Genomic DNA, 26,325 nt, shown 5'->3' with positions numbered 1-26,325 from the left:
ACTTCTAGATCGATTTTTGGCGCTGATTCCGAATCTGCCCTTGTTTTTTCTATAGCACATCAGGTTTTCAATAATAATAATAATACATTCACAATAATATAATATGTACCGGTAAATATATGAATATTTAAGAATGAAGGGTTAGGTTCAGCAACAGCTGGATTTTTTTCCTAAAATGTCATAGCTATAAATTAAAAGGCATGTTAAATTCATTTTGCAGAAGCTTTTATGGGTCAAACTTAAAATAAAAAAAATGAAAATATCTAAAAAAAAACTGATGTTCCAGAAAAAAAAAAAAGGTCTAGATATTTTTTACATCAGCGTCATAAATGTCTAGGGACACAAAGCCATCTCGGATTAAAATGAGCTGTTGACCAGTGGTTACAGCAGGATGGAGGGTTGGTCCAAATGATGCCCATGTACCCCTCAAATTAGGGTAAATTAGTGTCAATAAAGGGAAGAAAAATAAATAAATAAATAAAAAATTCGAAAAAAACATGTTTTGTTTTTCTTGTTTTCCGAAAAGGTTCAAATATGGCTTGACAACTATGCTGTTAAGATAACGATATGTTTTCAAAACGTAACGTTTTTAAGTTGCACTGGGGAACCTTCCACGCATGTCAGGGGTCCGAGTGTGATTTTGAAGGGTGGGGGGCGGAGCTCGGGTACACTTCTCAAGAGGTTGGATTTTTTTTCCATTAATTTTGTCTTTATATATAAACTCACATTTTTCAAGCAGCTAAAGAAATATTTGGTGCCAGGATTGCTGGGGAACCTTCAACGCACATCAGTAGTCCCGCTGTTACGCAAAGTAAAGTAGAAAAGTGACTTTGGGTGACATTAAATCGATTTGTGTCCGTCATGAGGTCATAAATAATAATAAAAGGTGTAAAGCAGTGAACTCAGACCTAATTTCATTTTAATTTGACAGAGTGATATTCCGTGCATTAAAAAAATTGAAGCAACATAAAAACAAATGTACAAAAACATTGTTAAAAAAAAGCAGTGGGGAAGATAATAAAATACACTAGTCAATTGCATTCGATTGCAGACCCCACATAAAGTGACCATAGTGTGCGCTTGAGTGTCATTGTCATCATACACTAACTAAACACTTTGACTTCCTGTTCACCTTTCAACACAATTCTTGCACAAAAGTCTATTCGTGGGAATCGTTGGAATGAGTAACTATCAAAGGAAGTGGACTAACCGTACACTAGTTGTCAAATGCACGGCACCTGCTCAGGTCCCCTTGCTTTCCGGGCTTTTCCACCGGCAAAGGCGGCCACTGTTGCCAGTACCTGTTATACGCTGCCGGTCTCTGATTGGTGGAGCAGATCGAGGCGGCGTGGCTAGAAATGACAAAAGAATTGGTTAACCTTAGCTCATGCCACGCCGTAGTCTCCACTTTGCTGCAGCGCTTCAGTTTTCTCACTGCCCGCAGTGTCTGATTAATTTATTCTTCTTTTTTAAGGGTACCCTACGATTTGGAGCCCAAAAAGTAAGGTGCCTTAGCTCTGGATGTTGCAGTATTCTACTCCACAGTCTTCACTTTGCTGTTGCTAGGTCCCAGTTTTTCCTCAATGTCCGCAGTCTCATCTGAGATTAAAAAAAAAAAAAAAAAGGGGATGACAGCGTTATACTCCAGAATTTCTTCTTTGCTGTCGCGAGTTGCCTTGTTGCCCCCAGTCTCCTCTTGGAAATCATTTGTAAAACTTTGCAAATACAAGAAACCCGTTATTATTCTTCAGTCCCATTGTCTCGCTACCCAGTCTCCTTTCGGATAAGATCCAATTCAGAAGACCCAGTATATACTCCACAGTCTCCACTTTGCTGCAACGAGCTGCGTTCTCGCTGTCCAGTGTCCTCTTAGAATTTGTAACATATTGAGAATGACCTGCATATCCAGCATTACACTCCACATTCTCCACTTTGCTGCAGTGCCTCCTTTTCTCGCTGCCCACAGTCTCCTCTGGGATAAACTAGGTCAAAGAGAAAATACAGGAGAGCCCCTTTCCCTTTCTTTGTTGTCATTTGTCTTGATCTGGCAGATGCACCCATGTGCAGCTTGGTTTTCTTTCTTTTCTCAGGTTTCTGGGTGACATTTTTCAGACTGGGTTTTGATAGGGAATAATAATGAGCACCACTTGGGCACACAAAGTGACGAATGATGTGGTGCATCACCATGGACAGTTTCCTGATTCCCAACCATTGTGCCCAAATGATCCAATTTCACTTCATTGGACCGAACATGATTACCTCCTACAAATCTACCTCCGTTCATCAATCTATGCCAGCAATGTATAGTGACAGGCAGGACAATGAAATGCTCTTCCACTAGATGGCAGAAGGTACAATTACCGGTAACCTGTGTAACCCACCTGTTGCTATTCATACAACACAATGATAGCTAAGTGTTCAACTATACTGTAGTGTGTAAATATTGTGACATGTTTGTTTGGTGGACAAGCGTGAGAATTTTCTGATGTTAAATATGTGCCTTGGCTCAAAAACAGTTGGGGAAAAACTCAGAATACCGTGATAGATAGCACTTCTACTGTACAGCGACTACATGTGATTACAGCTTGTTGCTTCTACTCGTGAATTTTTGGTCACATTCATTGCACTATTTCACTTTATAGTAATCGCCCGCATATTGGCGGTTTGCCATTTCACAGATTCACACCAATTTGTGTTTCTTTTTCGGGGGGCTGGTGGTTGGGGGCGATCTTTGTGAAATGCACTCAAGAAGCTTCCACAGCCTTGTGTAACTAGAAAAGTGTCAAGGCCTAAGTTGAAAGTACACATGCATCTCTGGTGCATTAGTTTCCAAATCAAATCTGAAAGCTTTTCTTTTTTAAGGTAATGTTGAAACATGAGTTTTCAATGATGTTAAAGTGTTATGGAAAAATAGTTTGTGGCACATTTACGGTTTCAACTGTAAATATAAACTAGGGCCCGACCGATATTGATTTTTTTTTTTAGTCAGATGCCGTTTCCAATATTTGTTAGGGATAAAATTATGAAAACAGATTAATGGGCCGATTAATTTAAAAAATGTAAGACTAAAATAACTTCTGTTTGGTCCCTTAACGCTTACAGCAATAAAGATACGAAATATAGACAGAACATTTGACTGTTTTACAATACTTTGTCCTTTACTATTTGCTTAATTTTATAATAGAGTAACAAAATTGGGGGTGGCAATGTTTGAATGTGATTATCTTTATTTTATGTTGTATTGCCTTAATGTGTAAATTAAATTATTTGGCCTAAAAAATAATCAGTTTGTTTGGGGGATGTTTGAATGTCATTATCTTTATGTTCTATTATATTGTGTAAAAGGAATAAATAAATAAATAAAAAAAAAAAACATTTGACAACAATCAGCAAAAAAAGGTTTAAAAATTTGCCAATTTTTTGGAAGGGAAGTTTGAATCTTGATCGAATGCTGTAATGTGATATGTAAAAAAAAAAAAAAAAAAAAAATCTAAGCAAACAGTTGACAACTATGGGCAAAAAAAAAAAAGGAAATCTTGTCCATTTTTTGTTGGATTTTAAAAGAACTAATATCATCTGATTAAACTGGACAGCCAATTCATTGGTCAGGCCCTAGTTAGAACCATTTTCAGACAAAAGCAATAAAAGTATTGCTTTGGTGCCAAGCAATTATGTTGTATGCGAGTTGAGGAGCTTCATTTTCGACAAATTGTTTCTTTGTTGCCATCTTGGTGCTGTTGATGTCAGTTGAGGAGTTTCATTTTCTACAAAAGTAATGCTTTGCTGTCATCTTGTGGCATTTCTAAGCAATTGTCAACCTTTTGAAGTGGGCTTCAATTAGACATGGATTTTTCGCTACTGGTGGCAGGGCTCGGTTACTACCCGCCGGCAATAGTGGGGGATTACTGTAAATTTGCACTTGTACTGTTGTACTGTAAATTTTCATCTAGCGTACAAGTATTAATACATAGCGGTAAACAGTCTTCCTCTCATCCGGAGAGTGAGATTTCATAGTCACTGACGGACAGCAGAGCTTTGCGTCCTACTTTGCGGACATTTTTGGCGTTGGTGATGCGCGCAGACACGTCGGCGGGCTTCTCGAAGTAAAGCACCAGCGCCTGCTCGGTGAGCACGGATGCCAGGAACTGCTCGAAGGTGATGGCCCAATCCTCGTCCGCGCCAGGCTCGGCGTGGCCGCTCTTCTTCTTCTTCTTCTTCTTTTTGTCCCGGTCGCCTTGGTCGCTATTCACCAGCACCGTGTCGTCGGCGATGTCTTCGCAGCACAGCTTGTTGCTGTCGTCCGGCTCGTGCGAGCTGGCGCTCAGCACCGAGTACGACGACACGGACGTGTCGTCCTTGGCCTCGTCGTCCGAGGTGAGCATGGCCGACTTGGGCGACGCGTCCTCCAGCTTGATGTCCTGCATGGCTGGTGAACTCTCCTCCTCGTCCTCCTTCAAAACAAAAAAAAAAAACAACAAAAAAAAATAAACATTTTAACATAAAATGTTTTATTAATGTGGCAAAGAAAATACAGCAGTACCTTGATTTATAAGTGCCCAAAGTAAATTTTGTTTTTGTTGCAAGCAAAAATTGCCGCAGCACTTCCTTTCTGTCTCTTGGATTAAATTCATAACATTTTGAATAGTCAATGCAGGACACCCATTTTCTACCCCCCAGTCTCCTCTTAGATATTAAATATCCTCTTAGTAATGTGTAACGTTCAATTCAGAAAATCCAGTTATATACTCCACGGTCTCTACTTTGCTGCGGCTGCCGGTTTTCTTGCTGCCTGTAGTCTCTTGTTGGACAAAATTTGTTACATTTTGAGAATACAGGAGACGCGGTATTTTGCTTCAAAATCTCTGCTTTGCTGCAGCATCCAATTTTTTTCTCACTGCCCACAGTGTTCTCTTTGAAAAAATGTATAATATTGATTCAAGAAATACGGTAATATACTCCGCAGGCTCCCCTTTGCTGAAGGTTCCCATTTTCTTACTGCCCATAGTCTCTTTTTGCGAAAAAAAACGAGTAAAATTGTAATCATAGAGGAGAACCAGGATTCCACTCCAAAATCTCTGCTTTCTTGCTTCCCAGTCTCCACTTGGATAAAATTTGTAATATTCTGAGGATTCCATACAAGAGATTCAGTATATAACTCCACAGTGTCCACTTAGCTGCAGCCCCCCCTTTTCTCACTGCCCGTAACCTCCTCTTGGATAAAATTAGTACATTTTTGAGGACACAGGAGACCCAATATCACACTCTAAAATCTCTGCTTTTGGAGAGACTTTGATCTCTCGGGTGAATTTGAAAAAAATTGAGAATTCAATACAGGAGATCCAGTATTATACGGCTGTTATTGTTATAATAATTGTAATATAATTTCTTGCAATTTCTGCTTAATGTTCAATCTTGCTGTTGTTATTTATGTGCTCTATAAAGAAAGCTGAACTGAACATCCCATTCTCTCAGTATCCAGTCTCCTCATGGAAGAAAGAAAAAAAAATAAAATTAACAAAACCTTACAAGGAGGAGCCTCTGCTTCATATTCCTTGTTATTTGTGTCACTCAACTCAGGCCTGTTTTGCGTACCTCGGAGGAGTGATCCCCGGATTGGTGGTCCCGGCGAGTGGCGCAGAAGAGCTTGCCCACCTCTCCCATCTCCAGCAGCAGGCTGGTGACGGTGGCAGTGGCGTGGTAGAGCTGCTGCTCGGCTGGGTCCTCGCTGAACATGCTATACAGCGTCTTGCACAGCTCGATGAACTGAGTCTGCGCCGCAACACAGGTAAACACTTGGGCTGTGCATCTCTAATATAATAAGTATCTCGATACATGCATGGGGTGCGTTACGATTCAAGGACGGTCACATTTTAAGAGGAACGATTCGATTCGATTCAGTGGGATTGATTCGATATGGTACAGCTCAGTTCATGAGGGTATAATGCAATTATATCATTTAGCGTATAGTACAGTTTCTTGCTGTCATTTTATAATATGAATGATGAGCTGTCAGTACTGTAAATGGGCTGCACAATATATTAAAAAAAAAAAATCACAACTTCCATATTGACACATACAATATGCGTATCGCAAAGACTTGCAAAAAGTTTCACATTATGCAATTGTATGCTTTTATCTGACTTCTGACCAATCAGATGCAACATTAAATGGACATCACCGTCAAACAGGTGAGCAGTATGTAGGGGCATTACCAACATTAACAACAACGTTAAAAAATATATCCATAGAAATTTGTAAGTCAATACTATTGATTAGATTACAAAACATTGAGCCTGCTTATTTTTCTCCATGAAAAAAAGATTTCTTTCATTATTAATAATACACGTTAAATATAGCAATAATATTGATATCACAACACTTATCGATAAATGGGGTGCAATACAATTTAAGGACTGTACATTTAAAAGTGGAATGGTTAGATTCGATGCGTTCACATCTTTTAAATCAAAGCAGATTTTCCCATTCAAATGATTTTTTGATACACGCCTTTTAGACAAATACATGCTGGTCATCAGTTTCCAAAATCAATTAGATGAATGGCCAGAATATGCTGGGGAAAAAAGTGGGATGACCTGAAAAACGCACAAAATTGTACGGTCACATCAATCACTTATTCTGGCATTTCGTGATGACATTTAACAATAGCTTAGCACGGGTTCAGCATGGCATTGCCTCAACATTTCTTCTGTCTAATACTCTCTTCTTCTCATCCTCCTTTCATGTTAATGATACTTGTCAGAAATGTCACTTAATCGCCGCTATTGATGTTATCACGATTGGCTGGCCAATCACAAGCCGAGCTACTAAACTCATAAACTTCAAGTTAGTCCACTGCATATGTCATCTCATCATTTCCGGAACATTTTCGAACTCCGCGGGACAGACGTGTCCATAAATCTCCCTAACAAAATACGCCCAAACTGGAATCTTGGGCATTTGTGTGTTAATTTAACACGCACACAAAAAATGTTGGCGCCGTACAATAGTATTCTAAAATGCCCGGTGGGAAGAGGAATGTGTACGAGACCATGTTACCTGGTTGAGCTTAGGGAGATCTTTGGTGCGCTCCGTTTTGGACTTGCTCTCCTGGTTCCACAGCTTTAGGTAGTGGCGATAGTCAGGAGTGTTCAGCTTTTTCACTGCAAACACGTTTACACAAACATCAGCTGCTGTGACATTACGTTCATTTACGCCTGGCCAGCGAACAATGCAACTTGCCAAGTGTTCCCGCAAATGAAGAGAAATTACATAACTTTCATATGAATGCTTTTAAATAAGACAACTTATTCCAAAGGGGTTTTCTGCTAACTTGTTGTCAGATGTGGTATTTTGCTTCGTTCGTTTGCGTCCTGATGCAAACTGAGCATGTCGAGGTTTTGTGTTTCGGCATTTCAAGGAAAGTTACAGTTTCCTTTTGTTTGAGTTAATTAGTTTGTATAATCATGTTCAAATAACCATTTGTTGAAATGATTTGTTAAGAATAAAATCTCTTTTAAAAAAAATTCAAATAATTGGTTTAAATATTTATTATAAATCCACTGGTGGTGAGATATGAATTCAATTCAAAAATCAAAACACCACCTAAAATCATCTTTCCCCATTGAAATGAATGAAAATGCCACTAGAAGAGTGAAAATCTGCGTATAATTGACGCCAATTGAAATGCATTGACAAACGAACAAGAGGCACCACTATTCTGAGTGACTCATTAAGATGCAATATTAGTTGTTTTATCACAGAGGTTAAAATGTATACATCTATGATTTTTGGGATATTGTGTGTCTGATTGTGTTGCTCCATGTGTTCATAAAGCGTTGTTAACACAGCAACTATCTCTATGCCAATTGTTACCCCGTCAATGGCATTTTCCATTATATGCCAGCATGTCAACGACAATTTTTTAGGCAAAGTTGTTTGGTTGTTTTAAATATAGAACAGGTAATTCTCTTTGTTTTACGTTTAGTTTGACAGTAAACTTCCACTGGGAGTGGCACTAAACATTACAAAAAAAATTTGTTGAGTATGTATCTGAAAAAACGTATAAGATGTGTGGCACTCACCTTTTTCCGTTTTAAACGTAACCCTGACAAAGCCGTCGTCCTTCTCGCTTCGGTTCTTTGCATCCTGGCCTGAGGAGTAGAGGACAACATGCGTTATAAAAATTTGTTTTTTAAGGCATGGCATGCACCACCCCTTAAACTCTGCCACCGCGACAAAACATTTGCAGCTTGGAAACACATACCTAAGGTCAAAAGTTTCCAACAGGTCGACAATGTAATTTGAATCATTAAAATAAAAACAATGAAATACCTGGTTAACTGATTTGTTGTCAATAACTTCATATAATTTATTTCTTTAATTGAATTTGTAAATTATATTAATAATATATCATTTCATTTAAAATGGCATGATTTGTTTTTCTAAAATACTTCTATCATATAAAACAAATAAAACAGACCATATTATTTCTAATCCTAACTTGCGGTTTGTGCAAAAGCAATCATGTGCAGTATTGACGGTTGCAAAATGGTTACCCATTGATGTTTCCGGGGTGATGTCTTCAAAGAAGTACTGCGTAGCCTCAAAGGCCGAGTCGGGCTCTTCCTGTTCGCTGGTCACTTCTTGACGGCAAACCATGGATCGTGTCATTCCGTGCAAGCGAGTGATATCACAATTGCTGCGGGCTTTTTGGCACTCACCAGGTAAAACGTGCATCTTGTAGAGGAGCTTCAGCCTCTCCGTCAGGTCCCCATGACATAGAACACCTGCAATACACCAATAATTCATAATAAGAATAATGTAATAATAACATATATATATATATATATACATATGAATAATAACAATAATAACACTAGTCAACAATTTTTCACAAAAAATTTTAGTCAGATATGAAAGTCAGATATGAATGTAAATGCATTTTTATGCTGATTCCAAATTTACCCTTGTTTTATCTCTGGCACTAGGTTTTCATAATAATAATGATAATATAATATGTCCTATAATAATATATTTAGAAATATTTATGAATTAAGGTTTTTTTTTTTTCCTGTAACGATTTTTTTCTTTTTCCTGTAACGACATAACGCATGGTCGGCGCAAGCTTTTATAGGTCAAATTTAAAAATTAAAAAAGAAAATCTCAAGAACCTGATGTGCTAGAAAAACATTACTTTTAATCAGTGGCAAAAATAAATTTAGAGATACAGAAAGCCAATCTCTGATTAAAATTTGCTGTTGCCCAGTGTAATCCTCCCGTCTTTTGTGCAAAGTATTTTTTAAATTTACCAATATACAGTGGAGCCTTGAGATAACTACCTTAAAAAGCATTAAGTAATGTCACAATTAAGTATTATATGTAATTAAATACAATAAAAAAACAAATTAAACACATTTTTGTCACTTTCTCCTTCGATTGTGCTGCTCATTCTGGTGTGCGCGCCTTGGCCAACTGGGGGTTGTACCGAAGGCTCAGCTCCTCTCCCGGCTTCTCAATACAGCAGTAATATTCCTCATACTTCACAGAGGTTAAGGATTGCAATCGATCCCAGCATACTCATGTTTCAACACCCGCAGATTCACATATTCGTGGATTTGTTTGCAATTTCTTTTCAATTATCTTCTAATATTTTTGGCGTTCTGTTTTTGTTTTTTTCATAATCGATGAGTTTTACGGTGAATGCTACAGTCGTCGGCGCGCCTACCAAGGCCATTGATGAACTCTCGGAAATTGATGAAGGTGTCGCCTTTGTGGTCGAGCAGGCGAAAGAAGCGCACGGCCAATGGGTCTGAGTGGGCGCCGTTGGCCCAGGGGAAGAGGAGCTTGAAGAGGTCCTTGAACTGCTCCATGTCGATGCGGTACTGCTCCAGGTAGGGCAGGCTGGGGTCGTGGCGCTCCGTTGGGTTGCTGCTGCCTCCCCAGTAGCAGCTGGTCAAGTGCTCCGCCTAAAAAGACACACATAAGGCCAAATGGTTTATCACGACATGAATTTTAAGGAACCATTATGGATTTGTTTGAGTTGAAAAAGATCTCAGGTGTTACTGACATGTTTTTATCAAAATACTCCAATGATAAAAAAAAATAAAAAAAACATTTGTTGTCTCACTGAAAATACACTTGTAATTACACTTAACAATTCATTCACTGCCAGACATTTTCACACCCTCTTTTACTATAAGGTTGAAAATTGAAGAAAATATAATGAAGTTCCTGGGATTGAATGTCTGGACCGTGAAAAGACATATAAACGTCTTTAGCAGTTAATGAGTTGCACACACTGTTGACGAATTGCCTTTTTCCATGTCGGCACTGTTTACTTGCATACAGCGAACAAGTATGGCGTGTTTTCTAGGCAGTGTGAAAGGGGCCCACCTTGAATAGGACAAAGAGTTCCTCCAACTCATCGATGCTGAAGGCTGTCTCTGTTACAATTGTTCTGACCTAGAAATAACCAAGCATTAAAGATCATGTTAAGTGTGAAGAAAGATTAGATTGTCCAGTGACTCCAACGCCTCGTTGACCTTTTTGTCATGCCCTAATCCCAATTCACATGTACAAAATTGAGCGCTTTGGTCAGAGGATTTTCTTACCACGTTGCGTTTGGTTGTGTCTTCGATGGTCTGGATGACCCTCAGCCTCTGTTTGAAACGCATTTGCTCGATGACGTCCGCGCGGATGGAGCCAAATTTCTAAAAGCAGACAAGAGTCAGAATCGTGGCTGGTTGAAGAAGCGCGGGTGACCAGAAAAATCTAGAGGAATTTTAACCTCACCCAAACTTTAAGACATACAATCGCTGTCTGATTACAAACGTGTGTCTGTCGCAATAACATTCTTTCCAGAAAAACAGATGATTTATGCTCTTCTTCGCTTTTCACAAAGGGTAGCAAGATGAAACAATATGTTTGCTGAGCTACAACAAAGCATTTCACTGAGATTTTACTTGTGAAAAATCTTCTCGAAACATTATGTTCATTATCCAAGACTGCAAGCACTCAAAAAGGAATTCAAAACTGTTGGTTTTTAATCACGTTAACCTTTGATTTAAAAAACAAACAAAAAAAAAACAAAACTTTTTGGGCCAATGGAGTTGCTTAAAAACAAATGTTTTCATTTATCAATTAGCTAGAAGTAGCATTGACCGTATATAATTTCCTTTGCACTTGGTAAGAATGTCGTATATCATATTTTAGGTTGTATAAAGATATATTTCTAGGCCGCAGGGCAGTAAAAGACTTATTTAATCGATCTACGACTGTTTTGGTGGGTTTTAAGTTATTTTACCGTAAACATTCTTGTAATGCTACATGTGTGGATGATAGCTAACTGTTACCATCGTAGCTCGGTGGAAATGATGTGTACTAAGCGCACAATTTTCTTACTTTGATTTATATGGACACATTTATTTGCGGTAGGCGACAGAGACAACTTGGATTCCGAGAGGGGGTGGAGGGGGGTGAGGGGGTTGACTTATACTCCAGTGCGACTTATATATGATTTTTCTGTATTATGCATTTTATGGCTGGTGCGACTTGTACTCCGGAGCGACGTATAGTCCGGAAAATACGGTAGTACTTGGGGTGAAAAGTTTGAGAACCACATCATCTAATGATCGTTGCAGAGTGCATCATCTTTTTGCTTTCTTTGAGATATGCATGAAAGGCACATGTGAACTGCATTTTCTGTTATCATCTATTTTCTATACTGTGAACTCCCACCTATCGAGGGGATTACGGTCCAGGCCTATATACAGCTATAGGTCAGTGAGTTGGTCAACGAAATACCTTCAAATAACATGACCATGCTTTTCGTGTATGAAATACCTCGTAAGAACTGCGGACCAGTTTGAAGATATCCACCTCTGGATGAGGCTCACCGTTGTCTGTCAACAAGGAGTGCAGATGTTGGATGGGTGGTAACGTGCTGTCCTTATTGGTCACATTGTCCAAGTATCTACGACCAACAAAAGTCCCATCAGTACAACAACAAGGTGACACCTCACCTTTTTTTGTGCCCTTCTCACCTGCCCAGCACCGTCATGGCCTCGCCGTCGTCCTTGCAGCTGAGCAGCTGGTGAATGTTGGCGTGCAGCACGGCGAGCGCCAGCTGGAAGATCACCTTGATGCCGTCGAAAAAAAAGCAGTCCATGACCACCACGGCGCTCTCGAACGGCATGACCGACAGGAAGAGCGTGAGGAACCAGGAAAGCGAGATGGTAGAGATGACGCCGAGGTCCTGCATACAGTCGTAAAGCTCAGGCACGTACTCGCGGGCCAGCTCCTCAAACACGCCTTGATCCACCAGAGCTCCTGAGGATATCACATAGCCAAGATCACATTTTCTGACATCATTGGCCTCCAGCATTTCATTGGACCCTGCGTAGATTCAAGTTAGCTTGTACCTCAAATTTTGTGCCCACATAGGTATTCAAACAAACAGGAGCTTTGTTTGAATACTTATGTGGGCACTTATGAGTGTTTTCATGTACTGATTTTCCATACTGACCTACGACCCTGGTGTTATAGTAGTCCGGCAACATCCTTTCACAGAGCGCCACCAGTAGCCAGAAGGCCTCCTCCTCTTTAGCATAGAGGAGCAACACCGATGTCACAATATTCATAGCCTGCGATGTCATCAAAATATCAACAAAAAAAAAAGAACACACATCAGTTTTCAAGTCACTAAGCAGATATTGAGCACCCTACCTGACAGTATCCAATGTTGGGGTTTCTGAAGGCATAGGCGGTGAGGACCCGACGCAGGGCGGCGATGCCAATCTCATTCTGGAAGGCGGGATGCTCCGGCAGGGAGCGGTGGAGGTCCCTCTCAATTTCCTCTGTGGCCAAGTTGTATTTGCCCATGGAGCGCTCCACCAAGTCTTCGTAATAGCCAGGATGTGTGGCCATCTCGTTGATGGCCCCTGCGAACGAAGGTATTCATTGATTAGCATCATTTATGTTTTGGTGTAGTGCAATAGGTCTTGAGTGAGAAAAGGGCAGTCTCAATGCCGCCCTTTTCCACTGCATGGAACCAACTCAGCACACGTTAACCCATTAAGACCTAAAGTGCCCGGCTCAACATCTCCCCAAAAGCTGAGGCCGACTATAGAATCATCCTCTGAAACCTGAGGTTCTCCCAAAAGTTCAACACCAACAAAATATTTGATATCTCAGCCCCTGTAGCAGATAGAAACATCATTCCAAACGAATTTGAAAGCGTAGACGTGGCTTTTAATAAATAAATTCAATAACATTTTTTTTAATATATATTAGACATTATCGATACCGCTGGATCTATAAAGCAAAAATTACTGTCTGTCAAAATGCTCGGTGTGGTTGTAATGGCCACTTCAACGCATTTTTCTCATTTCCATTTATAAAGTTACTTGCAATCCAGCAATATTCACATAATTGCTGTATTGTGATAAAATCTGTATATTTGTGACAATATTCATATAATGCATCATGTGGCAGCACTGTTTGATAGTGGTTAGAATGTCTTCCTGAATATCTGTGTAAAGTTTGGATCTCTTGCCCATGTTCTCCTTTATCCGTGCTCCTTATGTTATATGAAGACTCATATTTGTCCTTATGTGTGAACTTGAGTGTGAATGCTTGTTTTGGCTTGTGTTCCGACTACTGCGGTCAATGCCACGTTGATTGGCAGTGTCAATCGGTGCTCCTATGACATTCTACGGCTAAGAACTGGTTTGCGCATGGGCTTAATTAAGAATACGTTTTTGCGCGGCACGACAAGCTATGCTGAGTTACTACCACTGTACTTATGTCTATGGCGTGTTTTCATACAAATAAATAGCTGGAGCTCGTTCCGACTTTCGTAAACTGAGGACCTCCTGTACTAAAAGTGATGTTGCTTTGCCCTTGTGAACTTCGGCTTGTAGTCAAATCCCGGGTTTTATCTGTGCAGTGAAATTGATTTCCATTCCATTCTTCTTCATTGTTGACCAGTACATGCAAGAATGCATGTCTGATTATCAAAAAGATCTGTCACTCTATCGTGTTCCACATCAAACATGACAAATATTGTCTGGCAATTGATTTTGTTTTTTTGTGTGTAGGCGAGATTAATTGATTCGTTGGATCTCACCAGAGAACAGTAGCCAGAGATCTCCTCTCATGCCCTCAGGGATGCCTTTGAGGACCAGTTCTTTGGTCTTCTCTGTGCGGTACATGCACACACCCTGGCCGAACTCTGTGAAGTGGTTCTTCCAGGCCTGCTCCTTCAGGAACTCCTTAGCCTGAGCACACAAGCAACAACATGTAGTTTGTTGCAAAAAAGCAAAGAGACACCAAGACATTGCCACCGGGGATCTTAATACAGTATAACAATGAAAGTGGAATGCCCCAAATGTGGACTAATTTGAAGTGCAACCAAATTCTTCTGGCAAGTCTGCCTCACAGGTTAAAAACTTTAAAGGGAAAGTCAACCCCAACGGTTTCTTTGCAATATGTCCAATGCACCCCAATTAATCTAAACACAGCATTCTGATTAATAATTGTGCATTTGTGGAATATGATTTATTTTTATCCATCTAAGGGGGCAGCCAATTTTCTACTTGCTTATTTCTGTTCATTTTGCAACTTTTGAAAATCTTATTTATCAATGAATAACTCAACCAATTATTTAACAAGATAAAGAATACATGAATAAATGAAACTGCTAATAAAAAGAGCTAAATTAATGCAACAAATATTAATATTTGATCATGTAAATAAATGCTTGGTGGGCTGGATTAAATAAAGGTGCGGGCTGGATGTGGTCACGTTTGTCTTTTCTTTGGCTTTTCTCTTGCCTTTTTCATCACTGTGATGCCACCACAGGCAGGAAGGTACAAGTGGTGGAAAAAGAGGAAAACTGGGATGATAACCATAGAACAGCAAATGGAACTTCTAGATCTGGCTGTCCATATACCACTAATTGAATATCAATTACATGTTGGATAGGGATTTAAAATACAATTTAAGATTTTTTTGCCACATTTTTTGGGGTGAAAATAGTATTGTACATTAATTTAAGTGTGATGACTCCTCTTTAAGTATAATTAGCTCCAAATGGCATTTGGCTCACCAGTTTGGGATTGAACTCCTCAGGCGAGCGGCGTCGGTACATGGTCATGAGGGCCTGCGAGGCGGTGGGCACGCTGCTGTCGTTCAGGTTGAAGGTGCGCTCGCCCTCGGAGCTCACGCTGTGCTGTGGGCTGCTGGACAGCAGCGATCCATAAACCTAGAAAGCACAAACGGGGGGGAAAAAAAAAGCATCTTCAGGAAGCAAAACTCAAAGGAATGACCACCACGCGCCAAACCATCAACCCTCACCTCGTCGTCCGAGCTGTTGAGGCTGCCGGTGAGCTCCCGCTCCAGGCAGGTTTTGGAGGGCGTCTGCTGCAGGAAGTCGGAGATCCTTTGGACCAGGAAGTCCCGGTCCTTCAGGTTGGCAAAGAGAAAAGTCATTCGGTTCTTGGTGCTGATGGAGACAGGACTGGGGAGCACGTTGGAGCTGTCGGCCTTCTCCACGATGGTCACCTGGAAGTTGTTCATTGTATTAAGTACACTTGCACATTCGAATGAGATACAATACAAGAGTCATCTAAGAGACACAATAATACAATAAATCTCCTATTATGATGCAGTGCTGTTGAAGACTGCATTGATGGAAAATTGAAGAAAGATTGGGGACCAGACCATTGCCCTGGAGAAGTGCGCTAAATCAGCGAGCTGATCGCTTGGTCCCAAACTGCAAGTCAGAGGTGGGAAATTACATTTTGGAAGAGGTCATGTGAGAAATGAAAACGGGTGTACAGGGCCACACCGACATGCTAACTCAATTGGATTAGATTCAAATTTAGGGTATTTTTTGTATTTTTAACCCTTTCATGCATAGTGGTCACTAGAGTGACAATCACAACTAGGGCTGGGCGATATGGCTGAAAGGTATGTCACGATTTAAGTATTTCATATTGGTCGATGTTGATATATTTTGAATTTTTTTTAAACTATTGATCCCGTGGAAATAGGTTGACTTGAGGTCATTCTATTTTAACATATCGTCGCTGTCCTGTGAAAAACACTTGTGTCCTTTTTTTTTTAATTTTCTTTTACGTGAATGATGTTTCCGCGCTACAGACATCACATGAACGTGAAAATTGAAAATGTTTCCCAAATTGGACATTAGTGTTTTTCACAGGAGAGCGACAATATAATACTTAATATTAAGACTTAAATAAGTAAACACAATTATGAAAAAGTGAAATAAACTGTTAAATATTTGATGTTTTCCAGGGCAACATCTACATGGATCACATTTCGCAGGTGTATCTAATGAAGTGTCCTGTGTATTTAGTCTGCGTTGACTGACCTCGCGGAGGGGAATGATGAGGCTGCACTGCATCTCCTCCTTGCTGGTGAAGCAGATGTAGTTGGTGGAGACAAACATCTGTCCCAGGATGTGCATTTTGCTGAAGGGGGTCCATAGGGTGCAGTCGGTGTGCCCATCTAGTTTTTCGTCTTTGGGCAGACGAAAGAGTGCCCTGTAGCGCTCACTCTTGGCTCGGGCATCCAAATCCCTGTCGTAAGAATGAAGATGTCACACATCAAGTAAAACAGGAAAAGAAAGAGTCCAAATTTAAGTGTGAACGAGTCACCTCTTGAGGGCAGACACCTTCTTGGGCGACTTCTTCTTGAGTTTGGGCAGCGAGCGGTCCTCCTCGAAGCCCTTGTTGTCCAGCAGCTGGCGCATGGCGATGTTGGCCAGCTGCTCGGCCAGTTTGAAGGTCTCGTTGATGTTGAGGAAGACAGAGAAGACGTGCTCATGGCTGCGCGTGCTCACTTTGATGCCGTCGGGCAGCAGCAGGGTAGCACTCTTCTCCAATTGTGTAATGTCAGCCCAGCGCACCACCAGTTTGACTGAAAGACACATATCAAACGTGACTAAGAAACAAATGAGTGAACAACAGAGTTACAAAATTCCAGACGGATTCAAAGTTGGAAACTTTCCATGGGAATTAACAAGTGCGTTGCTTTGCCGTTTGTGTTCAAACATGATATGCGTTGCTTAAAAGGTTATCATGCCGCCACATTGATGCGATTCATTAGCCCATCTACAGCGTTTCCCATTATGTAATAGCATTAAGCTATACTATCAGCGCCTCTTTGGTTGAAGTGTTCGCTACTTTCAAGTCGTTATTAAATGGTTTCTGAATGCAGATACAGTGTATGTTTCTACAGATTGCTTCTAGGACACCCGAATGTTGACCATGGTCTGTACTTAGACCTCGTCTATACCTGTCCAAACTACAGTACAACACAATAATAAAACAGTATTAAATTCAGACCTCTCTGACAGTGTCAATCAAAACTGAGCATTCGGGACCCTTTTTCCCAATCTAGTACAGTGGTACCTCTACTTACGGACATCTCTTCATACGAAATGTTCAAGTTACGAAATGCCTTAACAGGAAAATATTGCCTCTTGTTATGAAAGAAATTTCAGGATATGAAAGGTAAAAATTACAGAGCATCTTCCTGGAATCCCATTGGCTAAGAGGGACCTCTACCGTATGTGTCTATGTGTGTAGATAGACAGGTAGATAGATAGATATGTGATGGATATGTCTATGCAGCGCCCTTGTCATTCGCCCCTCGGGCCATGAGGTGTTCCGATAGTTTGACGTGAATTAGAAACGAGGAAAAGAAAAAAAAAAAAAAGACAAAAATCGTTTTTTTTGTCCATACAAACAAAGCAAGAGATAATAGAAAAGTATGAAAAAGGGATGCGTTTGGTTGATCTCGCCAAAGAATATGACCGTAATGTATCGACAGTCGCCACGTTATTAAATCAGTTCTTTACAAAACGCCAGGCAAAAACCACTTCTGAGAGAACATGAACCAAAGAGGGCAAAACGCGATGAGGACAGCAATTAAAAGGTAAACGGCCAACATTTTTATTCTTTACTTTTTACATTATGCACAACTCTCATTTATTGTGCAATAATCTAATTGCAACATGTATTTGTTACATGTTTTGATGCATTTTTATGCTGTATAAAACATTTATGTCTGAATATTGGGGGGCTTGAACGGATTAGGGCATTTACATGGAAAACGCGTCTCTTACACTCTTACAAAATGTTCTACTTAAGAAATTTCTGCCAGAACCAATTAATTTCGTAAGTAGAGGTATACCACTGTACCAACCTTCTTTGCCCAGCAGGTAGGAATAGAAGCACAGGTGGTTGATGCTGAGGTAGAGCCAGCCTTGCCGTGGCACTTTGCCCTTCCAGTAGCTACACGAGTAGTAGTTGACCAGCTTCTCCTCGTCCGGCATGCCAAACAGATTACGGAACTTGGAGCTGGCCTCCTTGAACTTGTCCGTGTCATCGTCCTCTTTGATGTCGTGGTTCTTGTTGTACTCGGCGATGATGCCCTGCAGCCACACACACGCACACAAACACCCACACAAAGAGGGGACTGAGTTCCAGGACAAGCGAGACGGCTGTGTTTTGTAAAAAGCAGATTTAGTAATGTCTGGGGGGCATTTTGAGCATGCTCTGTACGGTTACTTTTATGTTACTAATGTGATTCTTATGATCCCTTGTTCGTTAGTGAAGCGGCAATGTGGTAGACTAGCTTGACTCAGCACCTTGAGTCTGGACCATGTTACTTCCTCTAGACACGCCTCATAATGGTCGCGAAATGGAGACACTCTCCACAGGGACAGGAGTGGTTCATTCCAGAAGGCAGGGATTCTCAAATTGAGGTGATTAAAGTGTTATTGTAATTTGGAGCCAATCCCATTTTGACTCGTGGGCGAAAGGTGGGGTGAACCCTGGACTGGTCACTAGCCAATCGTAGGGCGCAACCACACAAACAACCATTCAGACTCACATTCACATCTTAGTCTTTAATGAACCTAACATGCATGTATTTGAAATATGGGAGGAAGCCGGAGTACCCGCAAATACCCACAGGGAGAGCCAAGGCTCAAACTCAGAATCTCAGAACTGTGAGGCAAACATGATGACCGCTAAGCAATATAAAGGGAAGAAAAAAAACAACTAACCAAGATTTCTACAAGTGCATATTAGGGTATATTTCCTCAACTGCTTTTTATTTGAAGCAAGGCATTTGTTTTTCAAGGAGGCCCCCTGATGTATGTTGATAACATGAAAATGATTACATCATATTACAAAGGGAATAGAATATGAAAGTGTCTCACAGTAGCGGTTTCTATTGTATGCCGATAAATAAACAATGGAGGGAAGTTGAAAAGCAGAATTAATTGTTCTCTGCCTGAGTTTCTGCATCATTACATACTACCGATGCACCCGCCCGTCTGAACAATGTGGCCGGGGCCGACTAACCCGAGATCTGGCCAAGTTGAATCTAATCAAGTTTGTACTTGCTACCCGAATGTGAGACCATAGCAATGTGTTTTTTGTTTGTTCTGTGTTGCTTTGACAAATGATGGTTAGGTTTGGCCAGTCCATCCATCCATTATCCATTATCCCAGTAAAATATAAATACTGGCTTTTGTACTCCAAGTATTACACTTTACAAAGAAGGTGGCAGGTGAGGGTTCAAATTCCACTTTTAGACATCAAAATACTTTATTGTATTATTGCCCCTGAAGAGGGATCAATTACGGCTTATTTTAAAACCGTAGTTAACCAGATTTCTTTCCCACCAAAACCCTCAACGTTTTTTTACTTTTCAAGTACAGTTCAGTTGTATTTAACTTTTAAGAACAGTACTATATATTTCCATTTACACTTAGGGAACTGTTTGTTTATAAGCCTTTTTACGCCTACTACATTACTGTATAGCTCAGTATTTTTTTAGGTCGTACTTGGTGTAAAGAGTTTGAGAACCACTGTACAAAAACATTTTTTGTGTGAAGGGTCCATATCTGTAATAATGTTCTCAAGTGGTTCAATACACAAAAGGACAAAAGAACAAAACATACTTGTTCAGGGCCTCGTGGGCACTCTGCACTAGTCCTTATTTTTACACGTTTTGTTTTGTGTGTCCAATACTTGCCTGGACTTTTCCTTTGACAAAGGTGGTGATGTCATTTTCATTCTCAAAGATGGAGAGCGTTTGCAGCATGTTGTGCTCCAGCCACTCCCAGTGTTCGGTGATCTCCTTACGCGACGTTCCTGAGGAGCAAACAGACATGTGAATGTTCCCGCCAGAACAGAATAATGCTATACAACCTCATTGCTATCTTTGTTTTCTAGACACAGACTAAATCGAGAACTGAAATTCCCCACTCAACCACTCTCACACAACACGACTATATTCTCTGATTACCTAGATCCGGACAGAGGAATTAAGAACACGGAGAGAATAACTGTTAGTTAACCTAATAAAATAAAATTCTTACCTAACAATTGAATAAACGTTTGTACAAACACACTCCAAACTCTTATGGACAATCTTCCCAATTGAGTGAAAGCTACTAAGAGGCGACTAACTCTCTAGTTTACAATGTGCTCTGACTGGACAAAATACAATAATAGAGGATACAGCTGCAAAAGACAGGAAAGCAAAACTGAACTCCAAATTCCCTCCTTCTTGAACATCCCTTGACACCGGGGTATGATATAATGTGTGGCATTCAGCTGCACACATGGGAAATGGCAGGATATATGGCGGATGGAGGGGGAGGGGACATCTCCTTCCTTTCAAAGATGACTGTAACCCTAAATTGCTTGAGTTGACATTTACGCACCGTGAGCAATGATCCAGTAGGATAGAGAGTCCGGGGTTTGGTAGAGAATCCTGTAGGGAGCCATCCGTGCACTTGAATCCAGGACCACATCCAAGGTCCCCACTAATAGACCTGTGACAACACACAAAACACAGTACTTAGGCAAGGCAACCAATAGGAAAACGCCAAAATCAATCACATAGACAAAAGTACTCTCCAGAAGTAAACTGACAGCTGGAGTAGCTTGGCAAAATAATAAATGAAGAGCAGGCGCGCGTGACAATCGCACCTGGATCTTTTATTGTATTTTGTTCCTTTATAAGACCTCATGTCAACTGAAGGCCATCGGAGAAAGCTTAAACAGCCAGGTGAGGGCACTTGAGAGCGAAAGCACAACACCAAACCCAGGCTTATATGAAAATTGATATAAAAATATTGTTTACTTTAAGTGAGGATAGTGCAGTATATTTAAGTGTAATGTCATTGCTAACAACAAAGCTACGAATGGGCCTTCATATCATTTCGAGCCCATTTCGAGAACTGTAGCGGGCTTCAATGGACCCAAAATATAAATTGTACTACTGGATACTGCAGAAACATCAGATTTCTTCCAACACTGCTTTGGTGCGTTTGAGCAAGGTCTCTGTAGCAATGCAAAAAAAAAAAAAAAAAACATCTCCAAGGAGGTGACACTATAAGTAAAACATTCATTTGTGAAGTCATTTTGATCTGTATTTTGGAACAAGGGTAGCGATAACGATGTTCGCTAGCGTCTGTGCTAGTGCTACCATCAAGTGTACAAACTTTGGCCAGTTTCATAGTGAGTATGCGTCAAGTATCCTACACGGTACGTCTAATCGTTTACTTCAGTGAGTATTCAGCTTGCTTTTACCGACCATGGCTGAAAAGTACATGGGACAACTGCACACTACACCATGTAATCATTTTAAATGGTCAACTTTTTTTTTTTTTGCATAAAGACGGCAAGGCTGACATTTGTCATACACTACACTGTATGCATATAATGAAGATGGCCTAATGTTAAAGAGATAAGCGATATTTCCGACACACATTAGTTCTGGCTACACGTGAGCCCAATGGATGGGCTGGAAAAAAAAAAGTCTTGAGAAAATGGAGCTGCCAGTTGATTTCAGAGGACATTTGTTTCTGTGTGTTGAGTAAAATAAAAGCGCACAATATTTATAAGCGTGAATGGTGCCAGTTGCTTCTGGCAACCACAGTCTGTTGCATAAATGGCTCGAAATGCAATCATCATAATGGACTATTATTCCCATCCTCTGGGCCAGTTCGTACTGTGTGTATCTCCACAAACCATGTTGCATAATATCTACTAGGGATTATGATTGGAATACGCTTTAACAGGGTTTGTACACCTTTTTCAAGGCCACATTTTTAAGGACTCCCAAGATCAATTTTCCAGTTTTTCCAGTACCCTTTAAAAGGTGAAAATCGGTGTAAATCAATCCATGGCCTTGTTGTTTGAGGTCATCAAATGCTGTCTGTAGGAAAAATACACTAAGCCTAACATTGAACCACCATGTTCAATGAAACCAGAAAATGTTTTTAATCATTTCTGCATAGAAAATGAAGCAGTTTCTGTAGACTCAATGTCATTGATGTTTGAAAACAGGTCTCCATTTGTGTTGTTTTATCAAATTTATTATTATTTTTTTTCCCTTACTTAGATAACTCAATGACATCGAACAGCACGGACTGATTCACACCGTATTTCTAGTTGAAAACTGCCTAAGTCGATACAAATACATGCACCCTCAAAATGTCAATTTCACTTTAACAAAGCTGTTCCATACTAATATAAGGATAACAAATTAAAGGAATATATTTTGTTTCACAATACCTCAGTCACAGTTTCATGAAGCAGATTTTGCCTTCCAAGTGTGGCTATGATATTGACTGTTACCATTTTAATGACAAGTTACAAATTGTACATTCACAGTACAAACGAGTACAAAAACCCTTTCAGTAGATCTTGATGCTTTTTCCTAACATCAAAAACAGGGGTCAATTTTAAAATAGTTTACCTTTAATGAAAATATATTTCATCAGATCCCCGATTCTCGTAATGGCTCCAAAGAAATCTTGTCAAATAATCCTGCCGTGTCTAGTGTGCTCAGACTGATCTCGACCGCTCGGGAGGATATCCGACCTCCAATCGGGGATCTTCAACATATTGAATCGTTTTGGCCCGAGTTCGCACCGTGTGAGGCAAACGAGCACGCGACCGGTTGACGATCAGAAAGCGAGGTGACGTGCGGCGAAGAAGCGCGGTGGGAATCCAAAATCAAAACAATCATGGTGCAAGAGAGCCCAACGTATTTTATTTTTGTGTCGCTTTTTCGCTAAAAAAAATCCACAAACAAGCGTCAAGACAAAATTTGAGACCCCTGATGCCTTTTCGTCCGACATGATTGTTTACTCCGAAGTCATGTTTAATCTCAAGGGGTTTTACGAGATTTTCAGTTTGATGTGAGAATATCCGATCAACTGTGTAGCTTTCAATTTTAAGGACACTTGTTATTTTTTTCCCCCCCATTTTAGAATTAGCCTATTGAGTCAAACTGCAGGTAAATATGACGAACACTTCCAAGCATTTGAATGCACCTCACCCAAAATGCAAGCATTTTTCAAACCTTGACAGCATTAAAATCCAAGCACTTTCAAGGTTTTCAAGCACCTGTAGGAACCCTTCTTTAATTTAAGTAAGATGAGTAAACCCATCCATCTATCCATTACCCAATCCGCTTATCCTCACAAGGGGCGGGCGTGCTAAAGCCAATCCCAGCTGTCTTTGGACAGTAGGTTCCCCCCAATCATAGGACTATTCATTATTTATATCAACAAGAGTCCTTTCACTCTTTTTAAAGAGTTGCATGGCAGACCGGATTAAATGCTCTTGCCGTATATGGCCCTCAGGCCATCGATTGTCCACTCCTGCTTTAAGATTCCAATCCTTTCATGCGACTCATGCGTCACACCCCATCATGACTGCCTTTACAACTTTTGTCTCGCTTCAATTCACATGCACTTTGCCAGAACCAATGTTGAACAAAGCGCCGTAATAAAAGCCGCATTTCCAAATTAGATGCACACTTCCTGTCATTCGCCCTGGACATTGTAGCTTGTATAGGGTCATGTAGCAGCAGTAGAACCGCCTCCTGATCAATGTGGGGAAATCCAAAGATATGGTGGTGGATATCTGCAGGCGCCAACATTCTACACCTGCACCAATGAATATGTTGAGAGTCTCAAAGTAGCTGGGTGTTCATCTGAACAATAAACTGGACATAGACACTCTCTATAGGAAGGGTCAGAGCAGACTCTTCCTACTCAGGAGACTGAGGTCCTTTGGGGTTCAGGGGACACTCCTCAGAAACTTTTATGACTCTGTGGTTGCATCGGTCATTTTTCAGGGAGTGGTCTCCTGGGCAGGCGGCGTCTCGGCCCGGGACAAGAAGAGGCTGGACAAACTGGTCAAGAGTTTGTCCTGGGCTGCTCCCTGGACTCGGTGGACTCAGTGGGGGACAGGAGGATGATGGCTAAACTGTCATCAATGCTGGACAACCCGGCAAAACCCCTCCAGGGGACTCTAACAGCACTCCACAGCTCCTTCAGGGACAGACTGTTACACCCTCGCTGTGCAAAGGAGAGATCCCGCCGCTCCTTCTTGCCTGCTGCTGTCAGACTGTTTAACAAGAACATTGGCTAGTCTCTACAAACTGGCGGACATTAGTGCAATTGTGCAGTCCTGCACCTGAGCTTATATTGTGCGATACTCAACATTCCCCACTACTGTATTTTTATTTTTATCCAATGATGTTTCTTATATTTCACTGCAGCACTGTCACTTACAGTATTTGTTCCTCTGTACTATGTACAGGCTAAAATGAGTGTTTCTTCATACTTTATATGTAGATGTATGTTGGTGTGTATATACACATGTGTATATACACATGGTTACTGCGTATATTTACACAGGTTTGATTCTGAATGTTAGCTGTACATTAACGGCTACATTATGCCGCCGTCTGTGTGACCTATATCTTTGCTGCGGTAACGCTAAAAATGTCCCCACTGTGGGATCAATAAAAGCCTTCTTATCTTATCTTATCTTATCTGAGTTATTAAATGGCTCGCATCATGTTAAAAAACAGTCTGCTAAGGTTCTGTCTTCAAAGTTGCTCCGAGTAATAAGCTAAAACAGTATACGTTTTTCTTGTCACCACAATGATGAGCGGAGTTATCACGGTTATCAGTATTGTCACAATGCTGAAAGGAATGTAAACCAAAAAGGAGTGCATTTATTGAGTAAAACATATATAGATCAGCAATGCTATGCATTCATCAATTTTTCATATCGCTTATCCTGTTCAGGATCAGGAGAAGCTGGAGGCTATCCCAGTCGACTCCGAGCAAAAGGCAGACTGGCAGAAATGCTGTGCATTTAGGGCAGGCTGCCAGTTTAAAATCAAGTGACCCGAAGATGCGTTTTGATTGGCCCCCTGAATTTCTGCGCTCAGCACGTAGCGCAAGTGGTGCGCGCAGTGAAGTTTACGCCAGGCAAAAACTATCAAACATGTTAAATATTTGTCTCATGGCCTCCCGAGGCAAGAAACTCACCGAAAATTACACTCCGCTATCTGCTGAGCAAACGGTCTTGAATGACTTTTTGCTAAGCAGTTAGCTCCTGTGTGCATCTTAACATTTGCCTGACAAGACGCAACAAAAAAATAGACAAAGAAATCCCAGCACTTTCTCAGAAGGTGACCTCAGCAAGAACACAACGAGGCGTTCAGCCAGCAACCACACAGTTTGAGGTTTTACCGCAAGAAAAACAGCCTTGTGATGAGACAACCGAAGGTGTCAAGATCGCTTGACAGCAACCCACGCTGTCTGATCCAGAGTGAAATTTCTCCCAAGTTTTTTTTTTGGGGTTTGTTTTTTCTGCATTGTTACTAATATAGTTCTTTTGGTGTTAGTATGGCAAACTACATCTAAAGCTGGACATACACGGGATATATGTTATTAGGGATGGGCATTTAGCTACATTTCCATGACTGACAGTGAGGAAAATCTATTAATCGTGTAAATGTTATTTTTAATCGGGTGTTTAGAAATTCTGCCTCCATGCTTGACCTATGCTGGCTGGAGTTCTGCTCTTCCATATCCAACGTCCCGTTGTGCCTCTGCTAGTTGCAGCCAAGTATAACATTTTCATGATGAATGAATTCTAACCCATCTACAGAAATTGTAATTGAATCAATTATGACCTTAGCTGTTTTCTTACAGAAGGTCTGTGATTTAAAGCGGAAGTCAACCCAAGCATATGTTATATTTTCCAAGAATATGTTCCCAGCAGGCCCACTAGTTGAAACACAGCATTCTGATTAATTTTGCGTTTGTGGAATATAAGTTAAGTAGCAAAATGCACTTGTTTTTAGCCATCTCTGGGGGCGGCCATTTTGTCTTCTGTCGACTGAAAATGACATCACAACTGCTTACAACGACCAATCACAGCTAACCTGTTCTCTGAATCTGAG

General features: G+C 40.7%; 1 protein-coding gene across 1 annotated transcript in view; it reads right to left on the bottom strand.

Annotated features, from left to right (window-relative positions):
* Window positions 1-902: 902 nt before the first annotated feature.
* Window positions 903-26,325, bottom strand: part of tbc1d9 (TBC1 domain family, member 9 (with GRAM domain)) — a 32,217-nt gene continuing 6,794 nt past the window's right edge. The window contains exons 2-22 of the mRNA XM_086032331.1: window positions 20,768-20,878; window positions 20,074-20,192; window positions 18,232-18,460; window positions 16,680-16,941; window positions 16,394-16,601; window positions 15,355-15,561; window positions 15,107-15,262; window positions 14,126-14,276; window positions 12,724-12,938; window positions 12,524-12,641; window positions 12,042-12,327; window positions 11,842-11,971; window positions 10,611-10,709; window positions 10,393-10,461; window positions 9,725-9,965; window positions 8,721-8,786; window positions 8,556-8,642; window positions 8,082-8,150; window positions 7,057-7,160; window positions 5,593-5,769; window positions 903-4,451 (exon numbers count right to left, since the gene is read on the bottom strand). Of these exons, the coding sequence (XP_085888457.1) occupies window positions 3,990-4,451; window positions 5,593-5,769; window positions 7,057-7,160; window positions 8,082-8,150; window positions 8,556-8,642; window positions 8,721-8,786; window positions 9,725-9,965; window positions 10,393-10,461; window positions 10,611-10,709; window positions 11,842-11,971; window positions 12,042-12,327; window positions 12,524-12,641; window positions 12,724-12,938; window positions 14,126-14,276; window positions 15,107-15,262; window positions 15,355-15,561; window positions 16,394-16,601; window positions 16,680-16,941; window positions 18,232-18,460; window positions 20,074-20,192; window positions 20,768-20,878 (3,566 nt within the window). The 3' untranslated portion in view covers window positions 903-3,989. The remainder of the gene's footprint in view (window positions 4,452-5,592; window positions 5,770-7,056; window positions 7,161-8,081; window positions 8,151-8,555; window positions 8,643-8,720; window positions 8,787-9,724; window positions 9,966-10,392; window positions 10,462-10,610; window positions 10,710-11,841; window positions 11,972-12,041; window positions 12,328-12,523; window positions 12,642-12,723; window positions 12,939-14,125; window positions 14,277-15,106; window positions 15,263-15,354; window positions 15,562-16,393; window positions 16,602-16,679; window positions 16,942-18,231; window positions 18,461-20,073; window positions 20,193-20,767; window positions 20,879-26,325) is intronic.

The sequence above is a fragment of the Filicampus tigris genome, chromosome 6, assembly GCF_054856515.1.
Source record: "Filicampus tigris isolate MCC_2025a chromosome 6, RoL_Ftig_1.0, whole genome shotgun sequence".
In the NCBI taxonomy this organism is placed as follows: Eukaryota; Metazoa; Chordata; class Actinopteri; order Syngnathiformes; family Syngnathidae; genus Filicampus; species Filicampus tigris.
Note: the sequence above shows the minus strand (reverse complement) of the source record. Positions and strands in the feature narration are given on the sequence as shown.